This window comes from Hyperoodon ampullatus, assembly GCF_949752795.1.
Source record: "Hyperoodon ampullatus genome assembly, chromosome: 14".
Taxonomy (NCBI): domain Eukaryota; kingdom Metazoa; phylum Chordata; class Mammalia; order Artiodactyla; family Ziphiidae; genus Hyperoodon; species Hyperoodon ampullatus.
The window spans coordinates 59,135,858-59,162,949 of NC_136927.1; the positions used below are offsets into that span (position 1 = coordinate 59,135,858).

Consider the following 27,092-nt stretch of genomic DNA (forward strand, 5'->3'; position numbering starts at 1 on the left):
CCACAACAAAGAGCCTGCGCGCTGCAACAAAAGATCCTGCATGCCTCAACGAACATCCCACATGCCACAACTAAGACCAGACGCAGCCAAAAATAAATAAATTAAATAAATCAATAAACAAACAAACAAATAAATAAATAAAGTAAAGCACAAATCTAGTTCTCAAACTATTTCCCAAAACTAGTCAACAGGAAGGATCAAAAGAGTGATCCTGAGCTTGCACTTGAGCTTACTTTGGGCTTGCACTGCCAGTCCTCAGTTCTGCTGTGTTCCACTGTGACCCAGGACAGGCCCTACTCCTGACCTTTGGAACTGGAGTTGATCTTTGTTGCTGTGCATTTTACTTTTACATTATGTTATAAACCCCACAATATATTGGGGTTATTTTTGTTTAAACAGTCAGTTGTCTTTTTTGTCTTTCAAAAAATCTTTAAAAATATTTTTGAAGATTTAAATAATTAAAAAATCTTACATATCTGCCCATGTAGTTAAAATTTCTGGTGCTGTTCATTTCTTTGTGTAGACACAGATATCCATTTGGTATGATTTCCTTCTCCCCGAAGGATATCATTTAACATTTTTTGTAGTGTGAATCTTCTGATGATTAATTCTTCCAGCTTTTGTATGTCTGAAAAAAAATTTCATTTCACTTTCATTTTTAAAAAATTAATTACTTATTTAGTTTTGGCTGCGTTGAGTCTGCATTTGCTGCACGCGGGCTTTCTCTAGTTGTGGCGAGTGGGGGCTACTCTTCGTTGTGGTGTGCAGGCTTATTGTGGTGGCTTCTCGTTGTGAAGCACGGGTTCTAGGTGCTTGGGCCTCAGTAGTTGTGGCTCACGGGCTCTAGAGCACAGGCTCAGTAGTTGTGGCACATGGACTTAGTTGCTCGGCGGCATGTGGGATCTTGCCGGACCAGGGATTGAACCTGTGTCCCCTGCATTTGCAGGCAGATTCTTAACCACTATGCCACCAAGGAAATCCCTCACTTTCATTTTTGAAAGTATTTTTGCCGTGTATAGAATTCTAGGTTGACAGTTTTTTCCTTATAGTACCTGAAAGATGTTGTTCCACTCTTTCTCACTTGCATTATTTCTGATGAGAAGTCTTTGATCTTTATCTTTGTTCTTCTGTACATAACTTGTCATTTTTCCCTCTGGTAGCTTTTATGATTTTCTCTTTCATTACTGGTTTTGAGTAATTTGATTATAGTATGTCTCACTGTAATTTTGATCATATTTCCTATGCTTGGGTTTTGTTGAGCTTTTTGGATCTGGATTTTTAGTTTCATCAAGTTTGGAAAGTTTTTGGCCATTTTTTTTTCTGTCCTCTTTTCCTTCAGAGACTCCAATTACCTCTATATTAGGCCACTTGAAGTTGTCCCACCTCTCACTGATGCCCATTTCAGTTTTTTATTCTTTTTAATTCTTTTTTTCTTATTACTGATTCTAAGAGTAAACAATATTCAAAAAGATATACTCAGTGACATGTCTATCCTGGGTTCTTACTACCATGTTCTGATTCCCACTTTCTTCCCACCCTTTTTCCACCCATTCCATTACCAGTAGGTAACAAATCTCTTCAGTTTCTGGTTTATCTTTTCTGTCTCTTTTGCGCAAATGATCAGATACATAAGTATTTTCTTATATCCTTTCTTTCACTGAAGAGTAGCATACCATATGTAGTCATTTCCACTTTGCTCTTTTCACTTAACAGTGTATCCTGGAACTCTCTCTAGGTCAGTTCATTCCTTATTATAATTCATAGTACAGTTGACCCTTGAACAATGCAGGCTTGAACTACCTGGGTCCACCTGCATATTTTTCAGTAGTAAATACTACAGTACTACACGGTTCAAGATTGATTGAATTCATGGATGCAGAGGAGCTGCAAATTCAGAGGGCCAACTATAAGTTATATGCAGATTAACCCCTGTCTTATGTATGTGTATTTAGGTTATTTTGCCGTTGCAAACAGTGCCATAGTAAATAACTCTGTGCTTATGTATTTTCATATTGTTGGAGGTTTGTATACCTAGTAATGGGATTGCTGGGTCAAAAGGTAAGTGCATATGTAGTTGTGTTAGCTATTGCCAAATTTCCCTTCAGAAAGGTTGTACTGATTTGCATTCCCACTAGCAACATATGAGAGTGCCTGTTTTATCACAGCCTCACCAACAGAATGTGTTGTCATACTTTTTAATTTTTGACAGTCTCATCGATGAGAAATGGTATCTTGGTATTATTTTGTGTTTTTCTAATTATGACTAAGCTTGAACACTTTTTCATATGTTTGAAGGCCATTTTATATTTTATTTTCATGTCTTTTTCCCATTTTAATACTGGTACAACATTATTAACTGAGCTATAGAGCACAGGTTTTAGGTCTTTTGTCCCTTTTTTTGTTGTTGTTCGTTTGGTTTTTTTGTGTGTGGTTTTTTTTTTTTTTTTTTTTTGCAGTACACGGGCCTCTCACTGCTGTGGCCTCTCCCGTTGCGGAGCATAGGCTCCGGACGCGCAGGCTCAGCGGCCATGGCTCACGGGCCTAGCAGCTCCACGGCATGTGGGATCTTCCCGGACCAGGGCACGAACCCGTGTCCCCTGCATCGGCAGGTGGACTCTCAACCACTGCGCCACCAGGGAAGCCCTGTCCCTTGTTTTTTACGAGTTCTTTATATATTTAGGCTATTACCTTTTTGTCTGTGATATATATTCCAAATATTTCTTCCTTATTTATCAATTGCTTTGTTTATGGTGGTTTTTTGCCATGCAAACTTTTTATCTTTATGTAAATTTATTAATATTTTCTTTTATTGCCTCTGGACTTTGAGTCATATACAGAAAGGCTTATAAATCTAAGGTTAAAGAGGAATTTACCCTTTTAGTACTTGTATGGTTTAATTTTTTAAATTTAGATCCGTAATTCACTTGGGATTTTTTGTGTATATGATGTGAGATATGGATATGATGTGAGATATGGATCTAATTTTATCTTTTTTTCCCAAATCCAGTTAGAATCCTGACTATGCAGCTCACTAGCTCTGTGACCTGGGACAAGTTAATTAAATTAGCCAACTCATCTGTAAAGAGGGGATCATGAGAATGAACTGCATAGGTTGTTACTAGGATTACAGTTGACCCTTGAACAGCAGTGGCATTAGGAACCCAGACCCTCCAGACCCTCCACACAGTCGACAATCTGCATTTAACTTATAGCCAGCCCTTTGTGTACACGACGCCTCCTTATACGCAGTCCTTCCATATTTGCGGTTGCTTGGCATCCGCGGTTTCACATCCACAGATTCAGCCAACTGCCTGTCATATGTTACTGTGGTATTTACTATTTTAAAAGACATATAAGTGGACCTGTGCAGTTCAAACTTCGTTGTTCAAGGGTCAACTGTGCTTGAGATAATACATTTAAATGCCTGTCACAGTTCACATGGTAAACCCTCAATAAACTTTAGCTATTATTCCTTTAATATATAAAGAGTTTTTACAAATCAGTAAGACAAACTCCAAAACTCCAGTTGATAAACATACAGAGGATGTAAATAAACAGTTAATTACCAAAGGGAAGTCCAAATGGCCATTGAACATATCTGAAATATTCTACTTCATTAAAAATCAAAGGGGTATAAAATAAAACAACAATGAGGTACCATTTTTCATTTGTCAACTTGACAAATATATTTTTAAAAGGACATTTATTGGACAGTGCTTACCCTGAGATAGGCACACTCAGATATTGTAAGTGGAAGTGTACATTGATCAGACTTTTTTGAAAAACAATTTGGCAATATAGTTTTGCCTTCTTACCCTATAATTTCATTTCCAGATTTGCCTTAAGGAAATAATCAGAGCTGTAGATAAAATTTATGAAAAATTATTCATTACAGTATTATTTATGATATAAGAGTTAGTAGCAATATAAATTTCCAAGAATAAAGGACTATTTAATAAACTTTGGTACAATCTATATATATTCTATGAATATACCATAGAAGAAAGATTTGAAGAAAATGTACCAGAACGTTAATAGTTCTTAGAGATTGTAGGTGGTTTTTATTGTATTCTAAAATAAGCATATATTATTTATTTAATCGGGGGTGGGGGGAAACAATCAGTATTATTTAAGGGGATTAGAATTTCCTTTTGAAGTTTTGAACTCTTGACAAAGACCCTGCATATCAATGTTTGATTAGTGTTTAGCCTAGCACTATGCACATCAAAGCTGAGAAGTACTTCTGTGGTTTCCTGGGAAACTTCTGTCAGTACTTCTAAGTCCCTTGGATTCTCCCTCATTACTCATTTTAAATTAGTATATTAGAATTAATATATATTATAATTTATAGAATTAACATAATTCTAATTATTGGAAATGTAGAAACAAATTTAATAGAAGAAGAAGATTCCTATATGGTTAGTAACTTAGAGCACAGATGGTGGTTTGTCCAGTTTCCCTTCAGTAGTTAAAAACTGTAAAATTTGACAAGGATTTTTCTTTACCTTCCTTTTCCTTTCTTTTTCTTTTGCAGCCTTTTGTCTTTTTTTTCTTTGCTAATTGTTGTTTGTTTGCTTTCTGTCTCCAAAATTCATGTTGTTATCCACCACATATGTCCTCCCATGTTCTTATAACAATCTATAAACATGCATCTCTCCCTCTTTCTCTCTCTCTTTCTCTCTCTCTCTCACGCACACGCACATGCATGCACACACTATATACATACATACATGCATATATGAGGGGTTTGTCATTGTTTTATAAAATTGTGATCTTAATATATATAATGTTGACTTCTTTTTTAGCCATTCAGAAGTTACTTTAGTCATGGAATGATTTCCAGTCATATAACTGAAAATAGGTAAGATTCTTGGGAAAGAAATTGAATGGTAATAGAGAAAATGGGGTTGACAAGGGGGTGGAAATGGGAGAGAATCTAAGTACAGAAGGTGGAGTCAGGAAAATATGGGTTGACTTTAGTCATCACAGAGTAAGAAATCCATACTCTATAAAATTGTCTGTTTCACTGCTTTTGTATTTTTGTATTAAAAACCGTTTTATATTAAGGTGGCTTTTAAAACATTGTAACTTGCTAAAATCTAAAGAAAGGAATTTTTTATTCCATCTGTAACCCAGCAAAGCTAGAGGAAGCAGAGTGTCCACAGGCTGGGCAGTGATCGACAGTGGCTTGTTGGGGAGTAAAAGGGATAAAGGGATTGGGCATAAAGGTCCAGCCCCAGGAAGACATGGGAGCAATGAAGGTTGCTGCATTTGTTTTCTTGAAGTGTTTCCTTCAGTACCTCTCTTGCAATGATAATCAGGAGGGCCCAGCAGCGGATAGTTCCTCTGATGGATAAATGCGAGTAGATCTTTCTTTTCTTCCCCAGTTGCAGTCCAATCTGGTAATGAGACAGACTACCCTGACTGGGACTCAGAGTCATCTTTTTCTGTACAGAGTCTCACTTAACTTGAATTAAGCATCAGAATAGAATCAGGGTCATTTTTACTTTTAACAGCCCCAGTTTGCCTGAAGCTTAAGGAAGTATGTTTAAGAACAATGAGAAGAAATACAAAGGATTTTCCACATGACGTACTCTAAGGGCAATTTAAGGAAAGGGTATGGGATAAAGAAAGCTGTCTTAGTCTGTTTTAGCTCCTGTGACAAAAATACCATAGACTGGGTAGCTTATAAACAACAAACATTTGTTTCTCCATTACAGTTTTGGAGACTGGGAAGTCCAGGATCATGGCACTGGCAGATTTGGTGTCTGGTGAGGGCCCACTTTCTCATAGATGGGTGTCATTTCACTCTAGCCTCACATAGCAGGAGGGGCAAGGGGGATCTCTCTGGAACCTCTTTTATAAGAGTTTCTTTTATAATCCTGTTCGTGAAGGCTCTATCCTTATGACCTAATCACCTCCTCAAATCCCTACCTCCTAATACCATCACTTTGGGGGTTAGGATTTTAACATGTTGAATTTTGGGAGAACACAACATTCAATCCATAGCAGAAACTATCTTTTTAAAATATCCTTTAGTCATTGACTATTTGTTGACAAATAGGTATGACATACTAAGCAAGAGATACATGATTTAAAAATAAACCAGACACAGTCTCTGCCCTTATGGAGTGAATAATGTGGTGGAGAAATAAGACATTAATCAAGCAACCTCACAAAGAAATATGTAATTGCAAACTCTGATTGACGCCTTGAAGGAGAAAAGAACATGGTACTGTGAAGACCACACTGGAGAGCTGACCTCTGGGGGGAGATGAGATGTGAATGATGAGTAAAGATAATTAAGGGACAAAAGCAGTGGTCCTGAGATGAGAACGTAAGGAACATAAAAGAAATGTGTGTTGAGGAACATAAAAGAAGATGAATTTGGCCGGAGTGTGGAAGTTGGGAGAGAGTGGCCTTATATGGAGCTAAAGAAGTTGGCCAGGCCAGACCATATTAGTCTTTGTTGGCCATGTGAAAGATGTCAGCCCTTCTCCTGAAAATAAAGGCTTTGCATGTTTAAAAGATTATCTTCTCTGCAATGTGGAGAATGGATTATAGGAGGGCAGAGTGGAAGCAGAGTGGAAAGTAGGGAAACTATGAGGAAGCATTGCAGCCAAGAGGAAAGAGGGAAGAGAGGGATGGGTGCAGGGACGGGTAGGTGTGGTGGTGAGAACCCTACTTTCCTCCTTCCCTCCTAAAGCTACTTGGGAATGGTTAACAGCTCTATTGTTTGTCTACAGTGTGAGTATCACAACTGCTATCATTCTTGAAAATGTATATTTCTGTCAAAATGCTATTGTATAAAACTGGGATTTTGCTCCATCTCTGCATCATGGACAGCAAACTTAAAGAACTTTCTCCTTAAGCAGAGGACAAGCTAAAAATATAAACATGGCTTGGGTTTAGTTATGTCCCTATGGGTCAGTAGGAGGAGTCAAAGATAATCTGGTATCTCTTCCCAACCAGCAGGGAGCATTAGGTGGACTGTACTAATCACCTTGCTCAAACTGCAGGATGACAGTCAGAGAAGCCCAAGAACTCATTCATTTGGAAGTTTACCTAGCCAGATATCTCTTCACTAATCACATGTTTTTGATTTGCCACTCTAGCCCTAATAGGCAGCCATTTGTTCTCTTTGGTAATCATTCCACACGAGAAAACCTGAATGCTGGCAACTTTAACTTCCCTTCTGAAGGGCACCTGGTACGCAGCACTGGTCCCAGCGGGAGCTTTGCCAAACACATGGTGAGTGGCTTGACTACCTGGTGCTTAATTGGTTTTATTATCAAATAGGGAGGAGGGGAGCTGGATAAATGGAACCTTTCCAACTAGTGTATTGATTTAACCTTGAATTTGAAGTTGTTTTGGTGTGAAAAGTGAATAAAAACTGACTGTATTTTTAATGTAAGTACTAGATAGGATTTGAAAGTATCATATTTAATTTTTAAATATTGAAGGGAAAAGGTTAAAAAAATACTTTCACAAACCAAACTTTCATTTATCCAAGTAGTATCAACAGTAGAATAAGAATTTTAAATTAACTTGAAAATAGAGTCATTCCAAGCCTAAATTTGTTATGTCTTGACTGTCACATTTCAAGTGTTAAAAGAGAACTATCATCTAGAAATCTATATCCAGTGAAAACCTCCTTCAGTAATGAAGGGGTAATCCAGACATGCTCAGATGAAAGAAAACTACGAGAATTTGTTGCCAGCAGACCTACCCTAAAAGAATGACTAAAGGAAGTTTGGTCAAAACAAAGAAGAAATGATAAAAAAAAAAAAAGGAATCTTGGAACAATAAAGAGGACAAAAGAACACAATGATAAAACCAGTACATTTTTTTATACTTTAAAATAGTGAATATTATCTCAAAAAAATTGCAAAAAAAGAAACTAACCCCAGTGCACACCCACATTGTGGATGACTTAGCCAATTTCTGTTTTTAGGTCTGTATGACTCCAAAGCCAAAGGGCTTTCAGTCATTAACTCAGTAATCATTATTGAGTGTCTACTATGTGCCAATCACTGTGCTAGGTGCAGGGCAAATTTAGTCATAGTCTTTGCCTCGAAGGATCTCATAGACTAGTAGAAGAGTCAGTGAGGATCGTGCTGTGAAATGTTTGGAGCAATAATTTAGCCATCCATTACACACCTTAGAATGGCTGAAACACCGACAACACCAAATGTGGAGCAACAGAAACTCTCATTCATTACTGGTGAGAATGCAAAATGGTACAGCCACTTTGGAAGACAGTTTGGCAGTTTCTTGCAAAACTAAACATACTTTTAGCATCAGTCATGCTCTTTGGTATTTACCCAAGTGAGCAGAAAACTTAGGTCCACACAAAAACCTACACAAGGAATTTTTTCTTATAACATCACTTTTCATAATTGCCAAAACTTGGAAACTTAGAAGCAGCCAAGATGTCCTTCAGCAGGTGACTGGATAAATAAACTGTGATACATCCATACAGTGGACTGTGTTTCAGTGATAAAAAGAGCTATCAAGCCACAAAAAGACATGGAGGAACCTAAAATGCATATTGCTAAGTTAAAGAAGCCAGTCTTTTATGGCTACATAGTATATGACTCCCACTATATAACATTCTGGAAAAGGTACAACAGTGGAGACAGTAAAGGGAATTCCCTGGTGGTCCAGTGGTTAAGGATTCCATGCTCTCACTGCCACTCTCACTGCCGAGGGCCTGGGTTCAATCCCTGGTCGGGGGAACTAAGATCCCACAAGCCACGCAGTGCAGCCAAAAAAAAAAAAAAATGGAGACAGTAAAAAGATCAGTTGTTGCCTGGAGTTTGGGAGGAAGGGAGAATAGATGGATCATAGTGGATTTTTAGGGAAGTGAAACTATTCTGTATGATATTGTCATGATGGGCACATGTCATTATACATTTGTCAAAACCCATAGAATGTACGATACAAAGAGTGAACCCTAATGTAAACTATGGACTCTAGTTAATAATAATTTATCAATATTAGTTCATCAGTTGTAACAAATATAATATTACAAGACAAATAATAGGGGAAATTGTGGAGGCAGAGGGAAGGACAGGAGATAATGTGGGAACTCTCTGTGCTTTCGGATCAGTCTTTCTGTAAACCTAATTAAAACTGCTCTAAAAAAAAATAGTCTATTACCAAAACAAAAATGTAGCAGGTTATTTATACAACTTTCTGTAATAATTGGGGTTCTTTATTTTACAAACATGAAAACCTAATGAAGTCAAGGAACTTACTGAGACCTGGTCCTGGGGTGGTGGGGGCCCTAGTTATGAACTTTCATCTTCATTCAGCTCTGTTTCAAGGTGACATACTTATCTTTTCCATTTCTGTGCCATTTGTGAATAATTTACAAATTAATAGGTGATATTAAACCTGAAAATCCAGATTATCTGAGCAGTTTTACATTACACATGCAATTTCTGTCGTACCAATTTACTTTTTTTTTTTTTGAGATACACAGGCCTCTCACTGTTGTGGCCTCTCTCGTTGCGGAGCACAGGCTCCGGACGCACAGGCTCAGCAGTCATGGGTCACGGGCCCAGCCGCTCCGCGGCATGTGGGATCTTCCCGCGGCACGAACCCGTGTCCCCTGCATCGGCAGGTGGACTCTCAACCACTGCGCCACCAGGGAAGCCCCCAATTTCCTTTTTAATGTAAATGTCAATAACATTTTTTTTTCAAGTATAGTCGATTTACAGTATTGTCTTAGTTTCCGGTGTATAGCACAGTGATTCATTTATACATATATATGTGTATATGTGTATACACACACACACACACACACACATTCTTTAGATTCTCTTCCCTTATAGGTTATTACAAAATACTGAGTATAGTTCCCTGTGCTATACAGTAGGTCCTTGTTGGTTATCTATTTTATATATATAGTATTGTGTATATGTTAATCCCAGCCTCCTAATTTATCCCTCCCCTCATGCCCTTTTCCCTTTGATAACCATGTATTTGTTTTCTTTTTTTTTTTTTTTTTTTTTTTTTTCCGGTACGCGGGCCTCTCACTGTTGTGGCCTCTCCCGTTGCGGAGCACAGGCTCCGGATGCGCAGGCTCCGGATGCGCAGGCTCAGCGGCCATGGCTCACGGGCCCAGCCGCTCCGCGGCACATGGGATCCTCCCGGACCGGGGCACGAACCCGTATCCCCTGCATTGGCAGGCGGACTCTCAACCACTGCGCCACCAGGGAGGCCCCATGTATTTGTTTTCTATGCCTGTGAGTCTCTTTCTGTTTTGGAAATAAGTTCATTTGTATCATTATTTTTTTAGATTCTACATATAATATCATATGTATTTATCTTTCTCTCTCTGGCTTACTTCACTTAGTATGATAATCTCTAGGTCCACCCATGTTGCTGCAAATGGCATTATTTCATCCTTTTTTTGGCTGAGTAGTATTCCACTGTATATATATACCACATCATCTTTATCCATTCATCTGTTGATGGACATTTAGGTTGTTTCCATGTCTTGGCTACTGTAAATAGTGCTGCAGAGGACATTGGGGTGCATTGTATCTTTTCAAATCATGGTTTTCTCCAGTATGTGCCCAGGGGTAGGATTCCTGGATCACATGCTAGCTCTATTTTTAGTTTTTTGGGGAACCTCCATACTGTCCTCCATAGTGGCTGCACCATTTACATTCCCACCAACAGTGTAGGAGGGTTCCCTTTTCTCCACACCCTCTCCAGTATTTATTATTTGTAGATTTTTTTATGATGCCATTCTGATCGGTATGAGATGATACCTCATTGTAGTTTTGATTTACATTTCTCTAATAATTAGTGATGTTGAGCATCTTTTCATGTGCCCTTTGGCCATCTGTATGTCTTCTTTGAAGAAATGTCTATTTAGGTCTTCTGCCCATTTTTGGATTGTGTTGTTTGTTTTTTTGATATTGAGCTGTATGAGCTCTTTGTATATTTTGGAGATTAATCCCTTGTCAATTGCATCTAAACATCAATAAATTTGATGTTAATATAGGCTTACATAAATTTGTGACCTCATCTAAGGAAGCAGGTTTGAAATACATGGCACCTTATAAAAAAACCTTTAGTTAGGGAAAATTTGGAAATCCAAGGAACATGTTTTGAGGAAATAAGCCTATTAACCAACAGTTAGAATTATGTACATGATTTTTCATTTAGGATCATGGCAGTATTGATCATATTCACTATGGCATAGTTTAGATTAGTCAGAATTAAATTTTTATTTCAAATCTATAACTTGGATTACAGAAAAATGCCATGTATTCTCTTGTGACTTCCTTAATGGAGTAAAATAGAAGGAATGAATATTTGTGTCATATTTAGCTGTTTTTAAGATACTGTGCTGGGCTTCCCTAATGGCACAGTGCTTGAGAGTCTGCCTGACAATGCAGGGGACACGGGTTTGAGCCCTGGTCCAGGAAGATCCCACATGCCACGGAGCAACTAAGCCCATGCGCCACAACTACTGAGCCTGTGCTCTAGAGCCTGTGAGCCACAACTACTGAAGCCTGCACACCTAGAGCTAGTGCTGTGCAACAAGAGAAGCCACCGCAGTGAGAAACCTGCACACCTCATGAAGAGTAGCCCCCACTCACCGCAACTAGGGAAAGCCCTCGCGCAGCAACAAAGACCCAATGCAGCCATAAATAAATAAATTAATTAATTTAAAAAAATAAGATACTGTGCTAATTTCCTTTCCTCTGTTTCTTGTGGTAGCATTTTTGCATTTTGTACCTACTATCCTAGGAACCCTGATGAGATTGTTGGATTTTCAAAATAGAAAAGGACATCCATTTCTATCTGTATAAATGAACAACTAAGCAGGGAAGAAAAATAAGAATTTAAAAATCTAGAGAACTGGGCTTCCCTGGCGGCGCAGTGGTTGAGAGTTTGCCTGCCGATGCAGGGGACACGGGTTCGTGCCCCGGTCCGGGAAGATCCCACATGCTGCGGAGCGGCTGGGCCCGTGAGCCATGGCTGCTGACACTGCGCATCCGGAGCCTGTGCTCCACAACAGGAGAGGCCACAACAGTGAGAGGCCCGCGTACCGCAAAAAAAAAAAAAATCTAGAGAACTTAGCAGAGATGAAATACAAGTGAAGGTGGGGACCTGGGTATCACCTCCTTTCCTGAATTTGTAGCTGCCTTCCCACATCTGCATATCATGTCAGCCAAGGTTCAAATTGTGAAAGTTCTGCACTAAACATTAATGACAGTCAAAACCCAAGCACATTTTTTCTTCTTTTCTTTCTAAGTTGTTAATTCTTTAGCATCCTGGGCTGACCCAACAGCAGCCTCACAATGTAGCCAAAGTTATAAAACACACACAAGATACCTTTGGAAAAACAACAAAGGTGACCTTTTCCCCTATGCGTTTAAAAAATAATAAAGCAGCTGTTGGTAAAATAAAATGGATTTCTATTAACTATACACTGTTTGTTTCTCTAACAGTACACACTTAAGTCTCTGCTCCTTTTTTCCTTTTTTTTTTTTTTTTCTGATATCCAGGTAGTACAGTGTGTTTCACCAAAGGGACCCCTTGCTTGTTCAAGAACATACTTTTTTGGAGCTACTCATGTTCCTTACTTGGGTAAGTCCATGTAAGTTGTCATCTCATCAACTTATCTAATGAAAAGTTTCTCCCATGAACTAGAAGTGGACTTGAGATTTACTACTTTCCTCAGAAACTCATTTTGTAGCCTGTAATTCCTTGTTGATGTGCCTAACACATTTCTCACAGAGTGTATTTCAGGAGGAATAATTATCAGCTCAGTATATATTAGATCCAATCATGTGTGAGACCAAGTGCTTGGTATCAGAGGGAAGGCAAAGATGAATCAGCTGTAGTTGGAGATAGCAGGAGGAGATATGGGCTGCAATGGGAGTTTGGATGACTCAGCCAGGTGCCTGTTGTTCTAGTGAGGAAGGTGAGGAAGAGCCATGGTAGAAGGGTACCCATAAGCTGGGAACATTGACAGGAGCAAGTGCTCTATGCTGAGGAGCCATTCAGAAAGGCTAGGCTGACTGAGGCTATCCTCTTTGCTGGGGTAACCAGAAGCTGCAGACATGCAAAGAGACACAGAGAAGAACTCTTGAATGAATGAGGGTCCCAGCACTGTTTCACAGAGGAGAGTACATCAGAAACCAGGTTTTCTCCTGAGCATTGTTATATAAGCCAGGAAACTCTGAAAGAAGCATGACTTGGGTTGGATAATTAAGGAGATGAAGAAAGAGGCAGAACTGAGCCTGCTTACTTACACCTCCTAATTTAAAAATTTAAAAATAAAGGCAAGGGCTTCCCTGGTGGCGCAGTGGTTGAGAGTCCGCCTGCCGATGCAGGGGACACGGGTTCGTGCCCCGGTCCGGGAGGATCCCACATGCCGCGGAGCGGCTGGGCCCGTGAGCCATGGCCGCTGAGCCTGCGCATCCGGAGCCTGTGCTCCGCAACGGGAGAGACCACAAGAGTGAGAGGCCCGCGTACCGCAAAAAACAAAACAAAAAAAACAAACAAAAAAAATAAAGGCAAAAACATTCCAGAGCTGAAGATTCCACGTGTCTTCTCTGGTGTTTAGTGGTGATGCTGATTGGTTGTCAAGGTCAGTGTCAGGGATGATGGTCTGGGAGGATACTGGCAGAAGCTAGGTTTCACTGTTTGTGCTTGTACAGTATTTAACTCAAAAGAAAAAAATGTAGTTCTTGACATCTCCTTCAAATTAAGAAATTCTAGCCTCCTTGTGAAAGTGTTTGCATCTCCTATAATCTTGTCACATTCTTAATACATGGTCGTCTTTCACAGGAGATGACAACAAGCTGCCCAAGAAAACTGAACAAATGTAAGTCTTCATTTCTATTACATTTTTTCTTTCTCCCATTGAGTTACTCAGATGTTGAGATTGCCCCATCTACCTCCTTTTGAGATCAGCGTTGGGTAGGACATTTGGTTTAAGAGGTGAGCAGAGGGACTTTCCTGGTGGTCCAGTGGTTAAGAATCCGCCTTCCAATGCAGAGGAGGTGGGTTCGATCCCTGGTCGTGGAACTAAGATCCCCGCATGCTGCAGGGCAACTAAGCCCGCACCACAACTACCGAGGCCGTGCTCTCTGGAGTCCACGTTGCTGCACCTAAAACCCGATGCAGCCAAATAAATAAATAAATAAATAAATAAGTAAAATAAGTAAGTAAAGTAGAGCTGTGTAGTCTCCCAGAATGTCCCAGCCCCTGTCTTTCATCTTGAAGTCTAGGCTAGAGACTCTGCCAGGTTTGCCATCTGCTCCTCTCTCCAGACTCAGAGACTTTCTGCCTGCACACCCATGCATTTAAATGGCATAATGCTTCTTAATATATTTAATATATTGTGCATTTTGTAATAGGGCTTTCCAAAAAATAAAACATCCTGAAACCCACTGGTAGAACCTGTGTGAAACCACATATGGTCTGAGAGGTGTTTCCTCTGAATTTGACACTGAGACTTATGGAACAGAGCTAGGATCTCAACTCAGGCCATGCAACTCTCTAGAAAGGGCCTAGTGTTGACTTCTCCACCCCACCCCACCCCCCCAGTTTAGCAGGAAAACAAAGACACGAAGTTAACTCATTAATGCTTGTCTGCTTGGGCTACCGTAACAAATTACCACAGACTGAGTGGCTTAAACAACAAAATTTATTTTCTCACAATGCTGGGGACTAGAAGTCCAAGATCTAGGTACTAGCAGAGTTGGTTTCTGGTGAGGCTTCTCTCCTTGAGTTGCAGACCACCACCTTCTTAGTGTTGTGCTTACATGGAGAGAGAGAAAGATCTCTGGTGCCTCTTGCTTTTTTTTTTTTTTTTTTTTTTTTTTAGCTGCATTGACACATGGGATCTTTCATTGAGGTGCACGGGCTTCTCTCTAGTTGTGGCACGTGGGCTTAGTTGCCCCATGGCATGTGGGATCTTAGTTCCCCGACCAGGGATCGAACCGGTGTCCCCTGCATTGCAAGACGGATTCTTAACCACTGGACCACCAGGGAAGTCCCTAGTGTCCCTTCCTCTTATAAGGACACCAATCCTACTGGATTAGGAGCCTACCCTTTATGACCTCCTTTAACTTTAATTACCTTTTAAAGGCCCAGCCCTATCTCCAAATATAGTCACATTGGGGATTAGGGGTTCCATATGAATTTTGGGAGGATGTAATCAGTCCATAATAATGCAGGAATTTCTGAATTCCATAAAGGGATTTTCTTTCAGAATTATGAAGGTAATAGAGTTCTGTTATTACCTAATTAAATATCCTAGCACAAACGAATTAGGTCTGTGCTTCCCAAAGGCTAACAGTGACAGGCCACAGAGAATCATTTAAGGATCTTTTTAAAAACATACATTTCCTGGGCTATAGTAGTTCTCAGAAGTACTGAATCAGAATCTCTAGGGTAGAACCCGTAAGGCTCTGTTGGAAAAATATAAAGTAATATAATCACACTTGAAAATTTGAGATATAAGGGGAAAAAAATAAGATTAACCATAATTCCTCTTCTTAGACACCACCCGTTAGTATCTCTTTTTTTTAATATATTGACTGATTGATTGATTGATTGCTGCATTGGGTCTTTGTTGTTGCGCACGGGCTTTCTTTAGTTGCGGTGAGCGGGAGCTACTCCTCATTGCAGTGGGCGGGCTTCTCATTGCAGTGGCTTCTCTTGTTACAGAGCATGGGCTCTAGGCACATAGGCTTCAGTAGTTGTGGCACATGGGCTTAGTTGCTCCATGGCATGTGGGACCTTCTTGGACCAGGGCTCAAACCCATGTCCCCTGTGGACCAGAGCTTAAACCTGTGTCCCCTGCATTGGCAGGTGTATTCTTAACCACTGCGCCACCAGGGAAGCCCCAGGCATTAGTATCTTAATGTGTATCTTTTTGTTGTTTTTTTTTAAATTATACATATAGGTTTTGTGTAGCTGTAATTGTAGTGTGTATGCAATTTTTTTGTGCGGGTTTTCTTTATGTTAGCAGCAAGTCAACCACATTCTCATGTGTTGGTGGATATGTATAGTCTTGCTTTGTACCTGTTTGTGTTTCCATGCCAGCTGTGCTTAGCCATTGCCCTGGATCCTCATTCTAGACCTGTAGACATTTTGCTTAAACCAAAGTCACTGGTGCTGTACTTCAGGGACTGGTGTCGAGAGGTGCTTGGGCCCACATCAGGAGACTTGTTAAGTCACAGGGCTGGTGGAATTGGGGCCTAATGGAGCCCTACTGAAGGCAACAGCAGCACCATCCAGGCATAGAGCAGGCCCTTCCCTAATCATGGGTCTCAGGCCTCCTGTCCAGGCCTTTCTATGAGTCAGAAGCCAGATAGCTTTGTACTGAACTCTTGCCTGAGGGTCTGTATAGGACAAGGCCAAGCAGGGGGTTGGCCTGAACCAGTGTTGGTACTGAGTGATGTTTGAATTAAGCTGGGTGAGGGAGGGAGTAAGGGTATCTTTATATGCCTTTGGTCTCTATAAATCTTTGCCCTTAGTGTTGAGATGTGGAGGATTCTTGTCATACCTGGAAGTGGCCAAGCTCTTTGGCAGTGTCCCTGCCGGGCACTTTCCTACCAGGACATACCCCTCTGCCATGGCCTGGTCAACAATCTTCAGGATATGTTGAACCTTGGAGCTGTCATTTTGTTATGTGTTGTTTCTCTTTCTCTTCTACCTTATTCAAATCTCTTACCTGCAATGCAGAGGTGTGTGAGAGCCAAGGAGGAAATTGAAGGTGCTGGCAGTGTGATGTGGCACAATGGAAAGGCACCAGGCTGAGAGCAGACCTGAGTTCCTCTACAGGCCCTACTTGTTTCTTCTGTAAGATGAGAGTGTTAGACCAGATCATTTCTTTGTTCTTCCTGCTATCAAACTGTTGCCGAGTCCAAGCTCGCTCTGCTCGCCGCACAACAGGCCAATAAATTGGGAGACGAGGTGTTGAGGCAAGGTGTAGAGACTTTATTCGGCAGACCAAGAAGGTGGCCAAATAACCATCTTACCAGGGTTTGGATGCCAGTTTCTTTTCTAGAATCAGAGAGGGAGAGGTGGTGAAGAAGTAAAGTAAAAAGGCCATTTGTCTTGCAGAATATCTCCTGCACTGGGAAGGGGTTGTGTTAATTTCTTCTTTTCTGCAGCCATTCACAGGTGGGCAGGGTCAGAATGTCTCTCTGTGAGCTGAACAAAGGCCGTTTAGTTTAACAGTCAGGCAGAGGGTCAGGGTTCCCTGTGGCAGGCCATTATGTATGCTTACAGCTATAGATAGTGATTATAATAATAACAAAAGCAATGAAAAGCAAAGGTTAAAGTAGAACAGATCCAAGTGGAGTCAGAATTTGCTCTTCCCTGTTACAAAACTCCTTTCGCCTTCCTTTACCTGTTACAAGATTCTCAGGCTTAAAAATAAACATATTCTTAGATAAGGCAGTTACTTGCCAAACACCTCCCTTGCCTTTGAGGCCTTGTGGATGAGCCCCTTCTCTCTGTAATTATCCTAATAAGACCCTGGGTCTCCTTCCCCTAAGGCAGTGGTTCTCAACCGAGGGCAGTTCTGCCACATCACTCCCACCAGTCCCTCCCCAACCCCCCACCCCCAGGGATGTTTGGCAGTGTCTGGAGACATTTTTGCTTGTCACAACTGAGGTTACTACTGAGAGGCCAGGAATGCTTCTCAACATCCTATAATGCACAGGGAAGTCCTCTCAACAAAGAATTAGCTGGCCCAAAATGCAGAGATTGAGAAACCCTGCCCAAAAGGGAACCAGACTTGGATTTTCTAGGAATCTTCATGGCATTCCCTGTCTGGCAAAGAAAAAAACCTTCCTTTTTAAAATAAATTTATTTACTTATTATTTATTTTTGGCTGTGTTGGGTCTTCGTTGCTGTTCGCCAGCTTTCTCTAGTTGTGGCGATCAGGGGCTACTCTTCGCTGTGGTGTGTGGGCTTCTCTTGTTGCCGAGCACGAGCTCTAGGCACTCAGGCTTCAGTAGTTGTGGCACGTGGGCTCAGTAGTTGTGGCTCGTGGGCTCTAGAGTGCAGCATCAGTAGTCGTGGCCCACGGGCTTAGTTGCTCCACGGCATGTGGGATCTTCCCGGACCAGGGCTCGAACCCGTGTCCCCTGCATTGGCAGGCGGATTCTTAACCACTGCGCCACTAGGGAAGTCCCAAGAAAAAAACCTTATAATGTCTTTGGGAAGTGTGAAGTCAGATAGGAAGCGCAAGGTTGGGCAGGAGCAGGGGATGCTTCCCCTCAAAAGACTCTATTCTCTAGATCAGGTGAGCTATTTAGAAAGTGGTCTCTGGCTATTAATTTGCATTTAGAGACTGTCATACAGAGTAAAGTAACTCAGAGAAAAGCAAATATATATTAACACGTGTATGTGGAATCTAGAAAAATGGTACAGATGAACCTGTTTGCAAGGCAGAAAAAGAGACACAGACATAGAGAACAAATGTATGGACACCAAGGCGGGGAGGGGAGGAAAGGTGGGGGATGAACTGGGAGATTGGTATTGACATATATACACTAATATGTATAAAACAGATAACTAGGGCTTCCCTGGTGGTGCAGTGGTTAAGAATCCGCCTGCCAATGCAGGGGACACGGGTTCAAGCCCTGGTCCAGGAAGATCCCACATGACGCAGAGCAACTAAGCCCATGTGCCACAACTACTGAGCCTGTGCTCTAGAGCCCATGAGCCACAACTACTGAGCTTGCGAACCACAACTAATGAGCCCACGTGCCACAGCTACTGAAGCCTGCGCACCTAGAGCCCATGCTCTGCAACAAGAGAAGCCACCACAATGAGAAGCCTGCACAGTGCAGCGAAGAGTAGCCCCCACTCACCGCAACTAGAGAAAGCCCGTGTGCAGCAACGAAGGCCCAACACAGCCAAAATAAATAAATAAAATTAAAAAAACAAAACAGATAACTAATGAGAACCTGCTCTATAGCACAAGGAAGTCTACTCAGTGCTCTGTGGTGACCTAAATGGGAAGGAAATCCAAAAAAGAGGGGATATATGTATATGTATAGCTGATTCACTTCACTGTACAGCAGAAACTAACAGAACACTGTAAAGCAACTATACTCCAATTAAAAAAAATTTTTTTCGTTTAAGTGGAGAGAAATTGGATAATCTCTTTTGCCCCCTGAGGAGTCCCACCCTGAGGTTCCAGTAGCAGCCAGCCCTTAGCAGGCCTGGGGAGGAGACGACTTGAAGGTGTGCTGTGGTTGGTTCCTGGAAAAGCAGCAAGTCTGTGTCATGATACCTTTCTGGTCCTCATAGAGGGTCAGGGAGTCTACACAGTTTTCTTCTGTTGGATCACAAACAGGGAGGGTTGGTCTTTTGAGCAGAATTAAGAAAAGGTGGTCCTTATCATGGTTTAACAAGAGCAAAGTAAAAATTGGAATGGGGCACGTAGCTTTTAAAAGGTCTAGAAGTCAACAAGTTCTGTTATTATACTTTTCTCATTCTGTTGAAAAATCTGTTTCTTAGAGAATGTCATTTATGTGCACGCAGCTTTTGATGAAACTTGTGATGCCGTAATTAACCCTTATTTTTTGTTTTTAAAGTAGGCTCTTGTCACAGGTATATGCTGCTGTTATTGAGGCTGTTGTGGCTGCCATCGCATGTTATGCTAAAACTTCCAGTCTAACAAAGGTAATTTAAATACCGCATTTCTCTTTCCTTAGTGGTTATTTTAATGTGAAACTTTTTATCGATCTGTTTTTAATTTGGACACCTTATAGTACTTAATTTTGTGTGTGAACTTGGGCACCAAAGAGATGCCTTTAGTGTGCTGAGCTTGTCTTATGAATGACAGCTAATCAGCACTTTGTAGATATCTGGTTGTGTTAAAAAAGAAATCATTCTGTAGTATATTGTTTTACTTAGTAGTTTTTTAAAAGGTTTTCAAAAGTTAAAAAATAAAGAAAAATATAGATTGTTCTACTGTGAATTTTAATAAAGTTAGATAAGTTTATTTTGAGCTATGTAGTTTGATTTCCTATAATTCTGTGTTTTAAAAAATTAACTAAAGATGAGAAATTCTGACTTGTCTTTCCTAGACAGGCACATGTGTTCCCTTTCTCTGACCATTTACTTCCTTGCTGTTTTGTGGTTAACCTTCTGTGCTGAGTTGAATTCTATATCTGACCGAGCGACAGATGAGAACGAATTGGCTTGATGCCTCCCAGTGCCAATAGGACCTTTCCTGAAGCAAACTGTTTGATATTGGAAAGGTTGTGTTGTAGATATCAAAGAGACTATCGCCTAGTCACCAGTTCCTTGTCACCAGTTCCTTGCCATCTTCCCTCCTCACTGAACTTGATTCCCCCGTACTTGGGATTTCCCAGCCCTTTTGCTGAAGGCTTATGCAAAACAGTAGGTTATTCTTCGGTATCAGTTGTGCACCTTTGTTTTTTAACTGATTTTTTATAACTTTAGTTATTTGAATGTGCTTAGCATCTGGGCAGAAACACTGAGGGCAGTGATCTCTCAAGGGGAGGAGAAAGCGCTTTTCCAGGCCTCACAATGGCACCGTCCCAGCTGGTTACAGGTCACCAGATCAGGTTCCAGTGGCCACCTGCCTGAATGAAGTGTTTTCATGTGAACCCAGCCCGAAGAAAGCAGGCTCCTGTTTCCCCTAACAAGATGTTTTCACTTTAATCTATTGATGTATACAAAGTAGTCACTTAGAGGGGATGGGAAGTGTTCTCCTGGCCATATGTGAGAAAGGCCCTTCTAAGTGTATTCTTTCCTGCTGTGAAAGCTAATTGTCTCTGTTTTGTTACTGATTTTACAGGCCAAGGAGGTAGCTGAGCAGACCTTTGGATCTGGGTTAAATTCCTTTGAGTTGATGCAGTTTAAGGCAGCCCTGCGGTAAGCAATAGCTGATATTGTCTATAAAAGCTTTTCTTTAATGTTTGTGTTTTAAAAACCCTTTTCTCCTTTGTATTTGATATTCTGTCTCCCCTTTGAGAAATGTTCCAGTAGATCAATAAGATATGTGAAGGAGAGTCATTCATGATCAGGGTTTTTTTTGAGAGGCCAAGGAGCCAAGGATGGAGGAACTGTTTGAGAGTCAGACACACTGCCTGAGGCTGGAATGGGAAGCAGATCAGTATTAGAACTGACAGACCTGGGTTCAGAGGTTGGAAAGATGAAGCTGGGGACATGAGTGGTGAGGTTTGTTAGGATTAGGGGCCCTGGGCACATGAAGATGGTCACTGCTTAGAAGAGAGTTGCCCTGGGCCTCATCTGCTTCTCAGATGGTAGAAACCCCTGAGCCTGGCCATGTCTCAGGGTCTAGAAGGTCTGGGAATTTGGCTTCCTGGCAGTCTTCCCATCACACATGTCCTGGCATATCACAGTGGATCTCTGTGTAGTCTTTGTCCATAGCTAAACCTTCTTGAACCCGGTCCACTCAACCTTCTGTCCCATATGAGGACAACTTGGTGTACTTTTTTTTTTTTTTTTTTTTGCGGTACGTGGGCCTCTCACCGCTGTGGCCTCTCCCGTTGCGGAGCACAGGCTCCGGACGCGCAGGCTCAGCGGCCATGGCTCACGGGACCAGCCGCTCTGCGGCATGTGGGATCCTCCCACACCGGGGCACGAACCGTGTCCCCTGCATTAGCAGGCGGACTCTCAACCACTGCGCCACCAGGGAAGCCCAGGTGTACTTTTTTGCGGACTCTCAACCACTGCACCACCAGGGAAGCCCAGGTGTACTTTTTTGCAAAGGAGACAAAAGACACCAATATCAGAGAGTTTCTTTAAGGACACTTCTGGGATGTGCCCTGTGGTACCTCAGTTCCGTACCCCACATCTTCTTACATCTGCAGCCCTGGGTAGTGAGAAGGAACATTTGGAAAACTAAGTTAGTTAATGATCTAACAAGAAGAATTCTATTGCTATAGCTCCAGGAGTGTAGGAAAGAGCCAGAACTCTTTGGTGCAAAGCTGTAGGCTTGCTTCAGGTTTCTTTTCCTTTCTTCTGGGTCTTCTGAATCTTGTAGCTCTGACCATGAGAGGAGAGGGTTAGAGGAAATTTGGTCCCTTAAGGCTGTGTGCTGACCTGCACTGTCTGTTCCTGGCAGACCTGAGTTTAAGGAAGCTTCTTTGCTTTCAGGCTGTGTGACCTTCGGCAAGATAGGGAGCTCTCTGTGCATCTGTTTCATCATCTTCCTGCCCTGTAGAGTGATTGGGCAAGTGAATGGTAGCTGCTGTCTCAGTGGGTTCTCCTCTCTTACCATTGGCATGGCTGACAAAGTCATTCCATTCCTCCTGTCCTCGGGGCCTTGCCTAGCCCACCCTGTCTTTCTAGGGCAGGCCACGCTCTCAATCCCATGGTCTCCTATGCATGGGGTGTACCACTCTGGCTGGAGGAAAGAACAAGGAGAGAATACATTCCAGGCAATAGGAGGAGAGTCTTCCAGGGCCAGCCCTCCACCCAAGAGCCCCACTTTCTTCTCTTCACATGGTCACTTCCCTCAAACTGCATCAAATTAGCAAATCTTCTCCCAAGAGGAACACAGGAAGTTAGCATATGACTGACCAGTACTTGTTAAGGCAAAAAAATTAAACTTAATTCAATTTAGAAACTTTCTTTTACAAAAAGAGTTGATGCCAAAAGGATTTTCTGGTTATTCCTCAGTTCTGAAGGCCTGACCATGCCCATTATTACATAGCAGTTGACTGTGGGTAGCAGTCTGACTCCGAGCAGGGATGGCAGCTTGACTTCAAAGGTGGTGAAGAGGAGGAGGAGCAGGAGAATATGTCAAGCTGTGGGCCAGAGGCCTGGGACAAGTAGAGGTTTACTCTCAATCTGCCATGGATGGCAGGCACATAGTTCTCTCCTGCTCTGCCCAAGAGTCAAGATAGCCCTCATAATCTGCACAGAGGCAGGGCCGTGACTGGAGTCAGACACTGACCCCATGTTTGCTGATGGCATGATACCCTAAGGCAGGTAAGGATGACACACACCTCACTGGTGTCTGTGAGAGCCCAGCACAGGTGCACTGCAGTGGCAGGTGTTTGGGGAGGATGCCAACACAGTGGTCACAGAAGCAGACTGACTTTTGTTTTATTTTGTTTTGGGTCTACAGCTCCAAGATGGCTTTTCATATACATGCTGTGAATAATCAGGGAAGGTAAGTATATGTTTATGGTGTGTCCTCACTGGGGGCAAGTTTTAGGAGCAAAATGAAGAGCAGCTACCTTGTAACTGCTGGCATGGATGATCTTTTCACCCTTCTACACCTGGCAGTGGCATCATTCCAGGGCTGGGCTTGGAAGTGGCTGTGTTCAGCTGAGACCCTTTGCCCTGAAGGCTTCCCACCGAAAGACTAGGGTGGGCTGGGGGGTGGACCTAGTTCCCTCCAAGTGGAATTCTGCATACATGCAACCCAGTGTTTTGAAAATCCCTGAGAGAGAGATCTGAGTGTGAGTTGCTTCCAAGTTGAAAAAAAGAGAACACTGTAAATTTAATATGTCTCTCCCATCAATTTCCTCTTATAGAATTGTGCCTCTGGACAGTGAAGATAGCTTATACTTTGTGAAGACGGTAAGCAGAGCTGTTACAGGTCAGCTGGCAGGGAATGGCCTGTAGAGGACATCTACAAGGGGTGAGGTAGGAGTGGGTGGGAGTCTTAGGCAGCCCACCCCTTACCTGAGAAAACTAGTCTACTTTCAGGACTGTTCCAGCTGCAGTGGTGGTGAGCCTGTGCTTTCTGAGGGTGTCCAGCAGCTGTACAAGGCTTACCACATCCACACTCCCATGTCTAGGCGCCCCTTGGGTGCAGAGTCTTAGCTGGGGGGAGTGGGGGGTGAGGGTGTGGGGTGGTAGACACCTCTTCCTGAGATTGGAAGGCTTCCTCCAAGTGGCTGAGGTTTCTCTGACCTCACATGGAAATGGGAGCTGATGACAAGCCTACCTCAACACAGACCAAGTTTTCAGTGGCTTCTGTGTGTTCCAAGGCCTGTGTTGATGCCCTTTTTAAAAAAAAATAAAATAAACAAATATATTTGTTTATTTATTTATTTATGGCTGCATTGGGTCTTCGTTGCTGCGCACGGGCTTTCTCTAGTTGGGGCCAGCGAGGGCTGCTCTTCGTTGTGGTGCACGGGCTTCTCATTGCGGTGGCTTCTCTTGTTGTGGAGCACAGGCTCTAGGCACGCGGGCTTCAGTAGTTGTGGCGCACGGGCTCAGTAGTTGTGGCTCATGGGCTCTAGAGCATAGACTCAGTAGTTGTGGCACACGGGCTTAGTTGCTCTGCGGCATGTGGGATCTTCCTGGACCAGGGCTCTAACCCGTGTCCCCTGCATTGGCAGGCAGATTCTTAACCACTGCCCCACCAGGGGAAGTCCTTATGCCCTTATTTAACAGACGCTTATGAAAATAAAAACAAACTAACGTAAAAAAAAAAAAAAAAACGGGCCTGAGTCTACTGTGAAGTGGGGTAGTGAGAACAGAGCTTTCTGACCTCCGTGCGGAAGGCAGAACTAATGGGCCAAGGGAATGGGTGTAGAGATGCAGAAATATTGGTCCCTGGGGTGAGCTGGCATGGTCTTGGGGAGCCAGGGTTTCTAAACTAGTTGCTCCCAGCCACATCCAAATCCTCTCTTTACCCCAGTGTATCCTGATATGAAGAAAATTGGCAAGCAATGCGTAAGAGGATGGTGGACATCCAGTCAAGATTCTGATTGTAGTATATATGGGTACAAGTTGTACCTTCAGTCCATTCTGTGGCTACTGCCTGAACCTTAATTTCAGTGAGCTTTTGGTCATAGGGAAGTGGGTGGGCAGGTGTGGATGACTTGGTGCAAATGCATGCCCACTGCCATCACCAGGAGACAAGCATAGTGTTATCTCATCTACAGAGAGTGGTACAACATGGTTAATTTTTTAAGGTTGTGAGTAGTTTCTGTGTTTGTAACATACCTGCTCCCTGTCTCTGTCAGTATTTTGTGGTGATGTTCTTTTAGAACTAATGGAGACTTTTTTGTGACATTATTAAGACACTGGGAAATACTTTCTGATATTTAGGTAATAATACTTTGTCTCCTTGCTGGACTTTAGTTTCCCTGACTTCTCTTCTTAGACTCTTGTGCAGTGCTCTGGAAGATGCTTTGCACTGGAGTAGGTGATTAGCAGTCCAGTAGAATCATACTACTGTGTTAAGTACACATTCAGCAGCAGCTAATGAAATAAGAAAGAAAAGATAGGATGTTAGTGCTTTCTGTCCAAATCCTATCCTCCCTTCCAGGCAGAGATGAAGTTCAGCCTCCTTCTCCAAGCCTACCCTACTGATTTCTCCCTACAAGTACTGTATTCCTATAGGAATACATAATTAGGGAGTAAATTACATAAATTAGGGAGTAATTCTGTAGTAATGTGTCACATGATGACTTCTCTGTAAGAATGTTCTTGTCTCTCCAGCTATACATTATAGGTTTCCTGAAGATAGGAATGATGCTTCATATGTTTTCTCTCCCCATGCCACATGTGGGAAGTACATAGCAAGTGTCTAAAAAATACTACATGTATTCTTTTTAATGTCCTCTCTCCCCTTCCTCAACACCAGAGGCCAAATGGGGAAGTGGGGGATTAGGAAACCACAGGATTTGTCTTCCTAATTGATTTGGGAACCTAACTGATCATTATCACTTAAGAAGAACCATGTAGCCCAGGAAGGTTCTGTGTCTTCAGATACTCAAAATTCTTTGAAACAAATTTAGATAAACCTTCCAGTTGTCATGCCTAATGAGAAAGTTAACTGAAGTATAAAGCCTATCTGTCACTTTGTACATTCCTTTATCACGACAACATGGATGATTAAGGACTAACTATGGTTTTTTTCCTTTCAACTCTTCTGCCATCTTTTTTTTTCTTTTTTATAAATTTATTTATTTTTTATTTATTTCTTTTTGGCTGCGTTGGGTCTTCATTGCTGCGCGGGCTTTCTCTAGTTGCGAACAGCGGGGGCTACTCTTCATTGTGGTGCTGCACGGGCTTCTCATTGCAGTGGCTTCTCGTGTTGCAGAGCTCAGGCTCTAGGCGCGCAGGCTTCAGTAGTTGTGACGCATGGGCTTAGTTGCTCCGCGGCATGTGGGATCTTCCCAGACCAGGGATCGAACCCGTGTCCCCTGCATTTGCAGGCAGATCCTTAACCACTGCACCACCAGGGAAGTCCCCTGCCATCTGTTTTTATTTGAGAATCTAGCATTCCCTTCAAGAGGCCTAGGTCTTTTGTCTCTGTACTGAGGATAGAGCAGGGATCCCATATGAGGACAACAAGGTGTGAAAATGAGCTCTGGCTTTAGGAGCTCTGTACCTGGCCATTCAGCATCATCAGGCCAGGAAGGGCAGGGACCTGGGAGCACTCATCATGCAGCTTATCCTTTGTCCTTCACCAAATCTTCACGGTCATCTCAAACTCTAACTCTGGCTTGTACCAATTTCTGCATTTCCTCTGCTAGATTCATCTCAGAATTATTTCATTTTCAGTGGTTTTTAACTAAATTATAGCCTTCTTACCAGCCATTCAGGAGCTTTCTCTGAGTTGCTCTAGTTTTTTTCTGGCCTACTGAAGCCTCTGTTTTTATTTGTCTTGGCCATTAAAGCTCAAACAGCTTTCTTTTAATTTTTTGGTACTGAAAGGAGCATTTGCATGTTTTGACAGGTATCCAGAAATATCCATGAAGACATGTATCCCCCTTTCCAGATTTGTTCAGAACTCGAGCCCAAACCAAAGAAGGAGTGGATGAACATGTGGACACACTGGGATGTGACACTGGTCATGGTTAAGAAGGAAGGCTGTTGCATTGCCTTTTAGGGAGGATAAGCAATTTGAGGAAATTTACAGAAACATAAAGATATTCTTCATCTAGCCCACGTGTGCCTCTGACCAAGGAGCAAAAAGCCTGGGTGATCCTGAAGTCATCTCCCAGTTTGAGATGTATTTCAAGATATACTTGAGTTTTCCTTAGAAATTCTCCAGTATTCTTTTGCCATGCGCCTTAGTATTTTGTGGTCTGTTTCTTACGGGTTTTCCCCTGTATGTTTAG

General features: G+C 42.1%; 1 protein-coding gene across 2 annotated transcripts in view; it reads left to right on the top strand.

Annotated features, from left to right (window-relative positions):
• The window catches only part of DNAAF9 (dynein axonemal assembly factor 9), a gene marked incomplete at both ends in the record, with an annotated part of 148,784 nt that overhangs the window by 60,301 nt on the left and 61,391 nt on the right, over window positions 1–27,092 (top strand). For both annotated transcript variants that reach the window (XM_079719722.1, XM_079719723.1), the window contains 8 exons: window positions 4,806–4,861; window positions 7,116–7,251; window positions 12,534–12,615; window positions 13,822–13,858; window positions 19,599–19,686; window positions 20,831–20,907; window positions 23,132–23,176; window positions 23,544–23,589. In XM_079719722.1, coding sequence (XP_079575848.1) covers window positions 4,806–4,861; window positions 7,116–7,251; window positions 12,534–12,615; window positions 13,822–13,858; window positions 19,599–19,686; window positions 20,831–20,907; window positions 23,132–23,176; window positions 23,544–23,589 — 567 coding nt within the window. The remainder of the gene's footprint in view (window positions 1–4,805; window positions 4,862–7,115; window positions 7,252–12,533; window positions 12,616–13,821; window positions 13,859–19,598; window positions 19,687–20,830; window positions 20,908–23,131; window positions 23,177–23,543; window positions 23,590–27,092) is intronic.